This window comes from Acipenser ruthenus, chromosome 10 (assembly GCF_902713425.1).
Source record: "Acipenser ruthenus chromosome 10, fAciRut3.2 maternal haplotype, whole genome shotgun sequence".
Classification (NCBI taxonomy): Eukaryota; Metazoa; Chordata; class Actinopteri; order Acipenseriformes; family Acipenseridae; genus Acipenser; species Acipenser ruthenus.
The window spans coordinates 32,616,214-32,626,732 of record NC_081198.1 but is presented as its reverse complement, the minus strand read 5'-3'; the positions used below and the strand labels follow the sequence as shown (position 1 = coordinate 32,626,732).

Below are 10,519 nucleotides of genomic sequence, written 5' to 3'. Positions count from 1 at the left end.
ACATTCCCACACTAAAAAAGGCTGCAAAAAAGGAAACAAAGACTTTTCATTAACAGACTGTAAAGGACTATGATGTGCTAAAATGAACACAGCATTTGTTAAAGTTCAGTTGATAATGATTTGTGTTTAGCTTTCAAGTAGGCTAAAATTACAGTGAAGAGACTATGAATGAATAGTTTTCGGAATGAATATGGTAAATTGTCTGCGACGTACAGACTGCATTTAAGGGACAATTATTTCCATTTAATTCTTGAAAGTAAAAAAGGGGTATTTTGTGAATGTGCATCACTGTACGCTGTTTACCATTTAGTGTACATTTAAATAAAATACGCTATAATCTGATGTTTCTGTGTTTTCTTATTCAAGTAATATAATTAATTGTTGGCCTGAATTAAATGAAGCCTCAAAGAAACAGTAAACACTTAGGTCTGCAGCAAATGCTGTTTTTTTTGTTTTTTTTAAACCGGTACAGTAATATTTAGCAATAAGGATTGGGATTGTAAATCAACAACCTGCATAAGTGTATACTGCCTTTAGGTGTGTAAATATATGTGAAAAATAGGTTATACGCTTAAGCGGGTTAGACTGTATAGGTTGTATCATGAAAATTAAATCTCTTTTCTCATTTGGGTGAATGACACAATAATTTTATTTTAGCATTTTCTTCCCACATTTGCTAATTTTACTAGAATCAATGTACACCTCACTGGATAGCTGAGGGTGCAAATAAAAAACATCTACCGTTAACACATTATTTTGACCAGAAAATACAATTATCAACAAGGTATGCAAGTAATATGTCCTCTGCCAATCATGAGTACACATTCCAGGTGACAGTACCATGACTGACATCTCGTAACAAATGACCATGCAGCTTCATCAATATTCTGCAAGTGGTTCAATACATCAGCCAATGCCAGTACGGTGACCTACATAATAATATGTGGAACAACAACATTCAAGCAAAGTTTAATAAAGTTCAGGCAGGCGGTTCCCAATAAATAGAAGCTTGCTGATGTTCAATAAGGGAGGGTAGGAAACTCACACTACTGCACCCAGTCCTGGTTTTCAAAACTATCTTGTTTAGGTTTATTATTGAAATAACAAGGTGCCAGGAAGGTACTTAGAGGACCAAGTTTCTAGTCCTGGCCTGGTCCTTCATTATTTAAACCGAATTGTGTCGCCATTCCTCTTCACTGAAATGAAACCCTGTTTCTGCTTGGCCTGAGGCAGAATGGGGAGTGGGTCAACCTCTATACTGCTTTATGATTGTATTATGTAATCTGGATGTACTGTAGCATGTAATGCAACAACCATGTCTTGTTCATGGATGCACATAAGGAGATCCTGTGATTAGTCCTGTAGCTAGGATGTTCTTCCTATAGAGAACTTGGGGTATAATGATTCATTGTGTATCGATGAAAAGTGATTCTTTCTTTACATGGTACAGTTGCCACCACTTAGATCGGATGCGTTTGTGTTAACGCGATACGTCCACAATAAGTGATGGACGGTAGAAGCATGGAGCACATCCCACACATTAACCTGACACTGAGATAATTGAATAAATGATTCATTTGGCTCCAGCCACAGATGTATAAAATAGGTGTCACGGTGTTAGAGAGAATGTTGGTGATAGAGGTGGAGGTCTGTGTTCCATGTTCGGTGCTGTTCTGTCTGTGTTCATTTTCGTGAGTTTTTGTAGAACCTTTTTTTGCCTTTGTGCCTTTTATTTTGTTAATGTGTTTTGTTTAGTGGTTTTGTCTGTGCTATTTTTGTTTATTTGTAAATAAAGAGCACATTAGTGCAATTTAACTTGCAGCTTTCTGTGTCTGAGTCTCTCTCCCTGCGAAGACCACCTGGGCTGTGATGCTACCCTGCCACACACCCTTACAGAGAACCTGCAATTTCAGTAGAACTCAAAACTAAAAAGTCACTCGTAGACCCAGCATAGGTACTGTAAATAAAACACGGAGATCACCCCAGAAATGTATCTGGGCTATCAACAACATTCAAAGAGGCTCTGTGCAACTCCCACAAACTTCATGCAAGTTACTCTTTAAAGGTTTTTATGGAGCAAGAAGATCTTGATGCTGTGAGGCACTGGTAGACTCTGAATGTCTTTCAGCCGCTGTTTTCCAAGCACTCTTCGGATGGTGATGCGGCACAGCGATGTCAACGTCCGGGGAGAACCTACAGAGGTGACAGTGGTTGGGATTACATTTTAATTAGTGCTGCCTTCCAGACCCCAGCTTCAAACCCCAACTCCATTACAGAAGATAAGGCAGCACCCAACTGACTGCTACCAAATGCCTGGCAGCTTCATCTGAAGGGGGGGATGTCATATTACATCAATTGGTTGGTAAACATTAAGTAAAATGGAATTGTGAAAAAAAACGGTATCGTTGATATATCCAGTAGTGAAATTTTCTACTGGATACCACCTGTAATGGAGTCATCACACTGATTTTGCCAGAGTTTAATGCAATGCCGCAGTAAAACGGTTCATTTTTACTGGATAACACTGATAATGGAAATCAAAGAATACAGCTGTGTACCACAGATTTAGAAAATAACTAAACATGTACTGTGTCTATACAGCTGTAGCTTCAAAAGTCACATGACCTCAATATGCCAGCCATACTAGGTCACAGGTCAATGTCATAGTCGTCAACACATTTATAATGAACTGTTCATATAGCCCTGCACATATGAAGTCACTACCTCAAGTGTTTTCTGAGATACAAAGCTTATACACTGTGGCTACAGCCACATTGGAAAAGGCTGTTTATTCTTGTAGATCATCCACAATCAAACTTCACCTAGGGAATCGGAGAATATATAAGTGTAGTGAGTATGAAGCCAGTATTTCAAACCCCTAGGTCTTTATAATCTGGACACCAAACAGTCACATGACCCCAATAAGTCTGCCATCTTGGTTTCCAGGCCAAAGTAAAGGGTGCCTTTAGGTTTTGTCCAGGGAGTTTTCACAACACTGAAAAAATGAAGTTGTCAGCTTAATAGAAGTCGATGCGGCTGCAGGTTTACAAACTCATAAAAGCTCCCCCCTCTGGGGTGCTTAAGTTACACGGTGTTTTAATGACAGGGAGCACTGACAGAGTTTGCTTGGCAGTCTCAGAAATAAAACAGTCTTAAGAGGGTAAAAGGAATAAATGTCTCACTCAACTCAAGGTCAATTTATTTTCCACAGCCTCAAATAAAGACATTTAAAAAAATGAATCCAGTAAAAATGCAGTGAGGTAAGGAATCTGAATATTATGGGCAAACTAATTTACATGAAATTTCACATAGCATGATGTGGCTATGCTTGAATAATGTTTCAATCTAAACTAGTAACACATTTACAGCCATCTTAAAATAATAATAAAAAAAGAAATCAAACATACTTCTTGCCTCTCTGAAGAGCTGCAATGCGTCATGGTTTACTTTGACTCTCCCCATGATCTCTGGGTCCAGGGCCTCCCACTTGACCAGGTTCAAGTTGGCTCCACAGTCAATGAGCAGCATGACAAAGGCAGGCTCACAGCCGTGTCGCAGCACCGCGTCCAGCATACAGGTGGGGGAGCCCCTGCTGAACGCCTCGCTGCTCACCGGACCCCAGTAGTTGTAGTCGGGGTTGGCCCCGGCCTGCATGAGCAGCTGGAAGCTGTGCAGGTGGTGGTAGGCTGCACTGATGTAGAGTGGGCAGACCACCAGGGAGGTGAAGCGCCGCGCGTTAGGCAGCAGGGGGTGCACAGCCAGCTGCTGCTCAACATCCACATTAGCACCGAACCTGGAATACATATTAATTTCAGTGACACTTTCCAATATTCATTTTTATATTCATATAGTCTGTCCCTGATTATTATAATGTATATCTAGAAGTAAACATTTTTTTTATAAAAAAGAATGTCCCCTTTGCAGTTTTCCCATGATTATAAAGTGTGGTTACCATGGTTTGCCAAGTATTTTTGTTATATATATATATATATGCTTTACCATACTTTCACGATGCATTATTATATTTTGCTATGATTTTACTATGGTAAAATGTTAAGGGTCAGTATGCATTTCTTCATAAATTTCAGCAGGACGCTAAATAAATGACAAACCCACAATATAAACCAAATAAATGTACTTCTATGCAGATCACAAAAGGAATTACTTCAGGATTCTATGCTTTCTTAACATTCAAAATGAAATAGGAAATAAAACTCTTTAAATGACAAATGGCGAGATCTGTTTCAGTGAGTGAGCGAGTGCTCTTGGTAAATGAATTTCTTACTTTACCATCTAGGGCTGCAAATAGCCCAAATGGTGCACTTTAATAGTCTCAGTAACCAAGTCATTGCTGCAACTGAACAGACCCTATGTATCATACTACTGCATCAACTAATCCAGATATGAACTGAATCTCCGTGTCCTCACCTGATAAGCTCCTGGAGGATGTCCACCCTCCCTACCCGCGCTGCATGGTACACGGGCGTGCTGCGGTGGTGTCTGCTGCCATTGGGGTCGGCTCCGGCCTCCAGCAGGATTCGCACACAGCTCAGGTGCCCGTTGACCACGGCCACGTAGAGTGCGGTCTGCCCCTTGACATCCACCAGGTCCACCTCGGCACCCTCTCTAATCAGGAAGCTGACGCAATTCCCGTGGCCAGCCGTGGCGGCAATGCGCAGGGGGGTGCAGGGCAGCCAGCCACAGCACCACACCGACTTCTCATTAATCCGCCTGAGGGGAGAGGAGCAGGCACGGTTAGCGTGGCTTACTTTATTATTTGGAATATAGTGGGAGGCAGAGTAAGGGTGGCTATGTAAAAAGTCGGATGACTGAATCCTGTTTTCAATAGCATTATACACAGCTGTAACAATTACTATATTTACACAATTATTGTTTTGAGATTCAGCTTTTATTAGGGAGCTCCCCTAAATCCTAAAGAGGGTATTAATGCTTGTGACAGAGTAGCCGTCTGCCGTGTGGGTGCGTGCATTCACTGCTGAGTGAGGCAGGAGATCGAGACAGAGGGTGAAGCTGATACCCCCCACAGACAAAAAGGATTTATTTACATATCAACACACTGAACAGATCACGTGGCACTACCAGCAATGGCAGCAGACGGCGGTCAGGGCAGATATGCGACAGGCAGATACGCAACAGATTACTGTACCTGAAAAACCCCTCATTAAATTGTGAGGGGCCAGGTTATTAACATTATTTATCAGATTGCAGGCACACAAAGAGGTGTTTCATCCATCTGTCAATATCGCACACTTACATTTGTACATGTATCTTGAGAACACAAGAAGTTATTACACATGCTGTCATTTTAATATATGTTACCATGATATGATTATATAACTTAATCGATGTTCATTAAACTATTCATTGCTATTTCATATTCTAGCTCACAGACTGCTGAGGATCTTCCAGCCAATCACAGCGCACATTTCGTCTGCTGCGTGCCACGTCACATCACGGAGAAACCCCATTCATGACATCAACCATCAATCATTTTGAGTTTGTACTGTACACTATATTCTCCATATCAGTACGGTTAATGTCACCTGCTTTAAAAAATAACACAGAGGCTCCTCTCAGAATTCCATTCAACTGCAAAGTCAATTCAAAAGCTTTCAGCCTTGGACTGTTCACTTGTACTCTATGCGTCCCGCATACCCTGACACTCACCCTCCTATATCCCTATTCAATTCTGTACACACTGTTGAGGCATTCCGTCATACTGATGTTTTGAATTTACAGCAGTGGTGGGAGATATAATGTAAATATATAGATATAAATATAGTATGTTATTAATATATATCATTTATACATACCGATTTTTCTGTTTTAACAGCATTTCATAATTATAACATAACAAAAGTAAATTCGAAATGTATAATCATACCAGGACTGGGTGGAGCTGTGTGGTTTCAGGATGCCTCTGAAAATGGAATGATGCTGCACCAGAGGTAGAACTACTGTTTCCTTCAAATATAAGTAACTTCGGGCTGCTAAAGCCTGTAACCTCCAAGTTGGATCTTGCTATGTTTGTTCTTGTCAAGAAACACAACTAGTGATTATTATTTATTTCTTAGCAGACGCCCTTATCCAGGGCGAATTACAATTGTTACAAGATATCACATTATTTTTATATACAATTACCCATTTATACAGTTGGGTTTTTACTGGAGCAATTAGGTAAAGTACCTTGCTCAAGGGTACAGTAGCAGTGTCCCCCACCTAGGATTGAACCCATGACCCTCCAGTCAAGAGTCCAGAGCCCTAACCACTACTCCACACTGCTGAGCACCTTCCACACTGAGTGAAGAATACACAAGCTAAATTAAACAAAACTCTTCCCTTCCTTCGCAATTCTCTTGCCCACCCAAAGTTCTCATGAGAAGGTACTCTTATGAGAACGGCCAGAGACACGGTCAACTGTACATATTAACGTACAATAGGAGCAGCTCCTGACTGGTCCCTAGTGATGCTGGTCTCTCACCGTTTGAAGCTGTCCTCTCGCAAGAGGTTTTTGACAGTGTCCAGGTCTCCCACATAGGCCGCATCGTGCAGACGCATGTCCTCACACTGGTCCAGGGGCTTGTCACAAAACTGCTCCTGTAGCCACTCCTTCAGGTTCCGACCTGTGCAGGAAACAGTGTCTGGTCTACATCTTTCATTCGAACCCATACACAGACAGCACTGCACAAATATTATCTTAGAAGTGTAACAAATGGATCTTGTTTTAAATGTAATTATTATTATTATTATTTTAATTAAGATAATTTACCTTGAACCCATATTTGGGTTTCTAGGTTTGGGTTACATTCCCCACCCCTCTGTTTTGTTTGTTGTTTTGAAGAAACAAAGACACACATTTATAGACATTTTAACTCAAATTAGGCAATTTGACAAAGGAGCAACATAACATTTTTTTTTTTTTTTTTAATAGTGAGGCTGATGGTCACTATTGTATTTTGCAATGTGTCACACACGTTTATAATAGCCCAAATTTGGAACATTCTCAGTTCATTTTGCCACCAAATTGATTTTTTTTAAGGAGAGGAAAGAGGAGAGTGGGGAGGAAATAGGGGTTCTGCATTACTAAATAGGTAAATAAGTTGTGCATGTTTTATTATTTGGGTACACCATTGCACTTGAATTGCTCATTTAAAATGGTATGAAATCAAATTAGTGTGTGTCTTAAAATAGGACGATTGTCTATTCAGAGATATCAAGCAAGATAATTTAGTGAGCATGAGTGGGATAAACTGAACAATAACGCACTCCCGTCGTTGTGAATGTATTCATTTATACATATAAAAAAGTTTCCAAAATGCAATGCTCTAAGAAAAATAGAACATGGTAAAAAAAAAAACAACAACAACAAAAAAAAAAACTGTTTATATTCCAATAACAATAACAACCCGCAAGAAGCAATGCAGTTTGTGTTATTTTATTTACAAAGGTTACGCATTCTCAGGAATTCCCAGACTCCCCAAGTCGAATAAAAAAGTTAGCCGGCCTCTTACATTACCTGCACTGGCACCGCCGCGCATCCCATGATAAGACAGTGATTGGTTTTCTCCAGCGTTGGAGTAGTTGAAAGCGCTCCCAGAGGGACAGCCGGCTTCCGCCATCTCCCCCTCCCTCTCGCGTCTACATTCTTCTTCGCCGTCTCTCTAACAATCAGTGTTATAAAGATTGTATTTATTTAACTTAACGGCGGCGTAGTTTAGTTCTCTTTCTGCAAACTCAACCTGAAACCTCAGCCTTCCTATTCGAAGATTACACCGCTTCCTGTCTAGTGTGCTTGACCTTAAGGTGGAGTTGCTGCTTTTTAAGGCAGACTTCAAAGGTGCCTTAAAAATAACAATACCTATGTTTTATAAAAAATCATACGGTAAAAATTGTTAAACAGTAACCCCTTTACTGTAAAGTCCTGTGACACGCTATGTAAAACATTTTTGTATGGTAAACATGTTTGATTAGGGGAAGTGGGGCTAGTGTGCCAGTGGAATAAAATCATTTACAGCAGGTGCACATTTTAAGACCAACATTTTGTACTTGGGTTATCAAATGTTTTTTTTGTTTTTTGTTTTTTGTTTTTTGCTTTGGAACCTGTCATATTGTAAACCTCTCATGTACACTTATCCTAGCTTGACATTTTGGTTGTTGCATATACAGTTATGTATGCACTAATATAGAATGAAAATAAATACTTTTTTATGACTTTTTTTTTAATGACAGCGAATAATAACTTGCCTGTAACAATTTAGTTGCTAACATGAAAAGTGAAAATTATTATACATGAGTTACTTGTCTGTAACTTTTTAGGGCACATTTCTGTGTAACACATCCTTTTGAATGAGGAAAGCAGTGATTGGTTTAATATGTATTGGGGTGCAAGTTTTAAAATCTCTTTTGCTATCCCTGTTTTCTGGTCTTTGGGGAAGGGGTTTATGCCTGTCACTGCTAGAAAGTCCCAGGGGAAAGTGCCTGGTTACAGTATGATGGAAGCTGATCCCTGGAAAAGGGAGCCAGCCAAGTGCTCAAGAGCAGAAGCCTGTCTTTTAAAAATAAATACAAGGGTATGCCTCAGACAGTTTCATAAAGCACTGCATATCTATTTTAAAGGAGAGGGGACAGGCAAAAATGAAATATTAATGATTAACTAGTTGTTTCACCTTTAAACCATTAAGTATCAAATAAAATGTTCTTTGAACAAGTCAGAACACACACTGTATATATGTAATTTGATACATTACAATATTTGATACATTATTCATTATTATTATTCATTGCCCGTCCCTCTTAGGCAAAATTCCTATCTTACATATCCTTGTCTTTACAGCTTGATTATGAATTTAATTAGGGATAGACATGGAATAAATTGTCCAAGGGTTAATGTCCACAACATAAATAAGATATACAGCCACACAAACACAGCACCATTTGTATTTTGTGGATGTCACCTAATCAAGTTTTGAACATTCCCCACCTGGCTCCAGATTGAACTCCAAAGTGGTTTTACAACACCCAAGCATTTGAAGGGGTCTCAGTGGGGCAAGATGGGCAAGAAATGCATGTATTCATCAGTTCCAATTGTTGCAGCGTACTATACTGTACTGTAAATGTACAGGGTATAATAAAGAGTGTTGTATCCAAAAGATGGGTGTCAGTACAAAGTGAAGTTTGAGGGACTACCATTATATTTTCCACATGTGGGACTATATCAAAGTATTTGGAATGGTAAAACTACTTTTTGTGAAAAAAGGCAATATTGGGAAGAATTGTAAAGGTTTGATATCCCAAATGAGCACGCATTTACAATCAATTTCTTGAGTCAAATGAACTATTTTAATTGTATGTATAAACTGTTCAATTTCATATTTAAACATTCTAAACAATGACCTTCTGTAAATGTAACATTTACATAAATGTTTGCATCCTGGCTTTGCAAAGTGGCCATAGGGAGGGTTGCACTGGTTCAGGCACTTCTGTGGTCTGGGAGGCAAAATCATCGGACTGAGTCACCGTGCTACATCAGCCGCTGCTGGACAGGCGCTGGGTAGTTCAAGCAGACACTTGCAAGGCTGGCCTTGGTCCTCCAGAGGCTGGAAACTCTCCAGCATCTGCTCTCAAGCTACTGGATCTGCTTATTGGTGGAATCTGAGGACATCTACTATCCTACAGCCCTCCCAAGCTGTTATTGGGAGTTGCTGCGGAGGGGAGCGTAATCGGACATTCTAAAAATCATAAAAATCATTTGCACATGTACAATACTGAATCTGTCCCAATAATAAATAAAATAAAATACATATGAACTTTACATATAAATAAATAATTACATATAAATAATAAAAAAAGCTTTGGAGAACCACTGTGATGTATCAGGGAGGAAACATATCTTTGTATTCTGTATTCTTTCAGACGCCCTTGGTAATTAAGTTATAAATAAGTTATAAATCAAACGTAGAAACTGTCACTGCCACGAAGGGCTGCATTTCCAGCTTCGAAAACAAATGGGAGGCACGTGGCTCATCTGGTTAATACATAAAACTCAATGGTACAGAAGCATTAGAAAATCAAATGATCTCCTTTCCTGAGCTGCAACCCCACAGGACAAAGGTAATAATAGAGACCAGGCAGCACGTGCAGCCTCTTTGTCTTTCTGTCAGTCCACTCTCTCAAAGAACACATTCGCAGTTCAAGCTGAAATGTCAAGCAGCTTAAATAGGAAATGATGGGATGAAAATGAAAAGAACAGCACCTTCACAGTAGCAGATGTCCAGTTGTTCAAGTCTTTAAGCTTAACTGACTTGTGCCCCCAAAGTCTCTGCCAAATCCTCTTTAATTGAGATTTTTTTCTTTCTGATTTCGGTTTTGAAGTTTCTGTGCAGCTGTTTTGTCAAATTTGCACAAATACAAAAGTAATTACTGTTTAAGGATTAAAGGTCTATTATGTGTAGATTCCAACTGATATGTTTCCTCACAACTTTATAGTAATAGATTATTT

General features: G+C 39.5%; 1 protein-coding gene across 1 annotated transcript; it reads right to left on the bottom strand.

The window, feature by feature from the left end:
• Window positions 1-631: 631 nt before the first annotated feature.
• LOC117405444 (ankyrin repeat and SOCS box protein 1-like) lies at window positions 632-7,791 on the bottom strand. The gene is made up of 5 exons (XM_034008512.3): window positions 7,538-7,791; window positions 6,503-6,644; window positions 4,429-4,731; window positions 3,408-3,793; window positions 632-2,193 (listed from the first exon to the last, which is right to left on the bottom strand). Exons 1-5 carry the CDS (start codon window positions 7,638-7,640, stop codon window positions 2,060-2,062), a joined length of 1,068 nt encoding a protein of 355 aa, XP_033864403.1. The 5' UTR covers window positions 7,641-7,791; the 3' UTR covers window positions 632-2,059.
• Window positions 7,792-10,519: the final 2,728 nt, after the last annotated feature.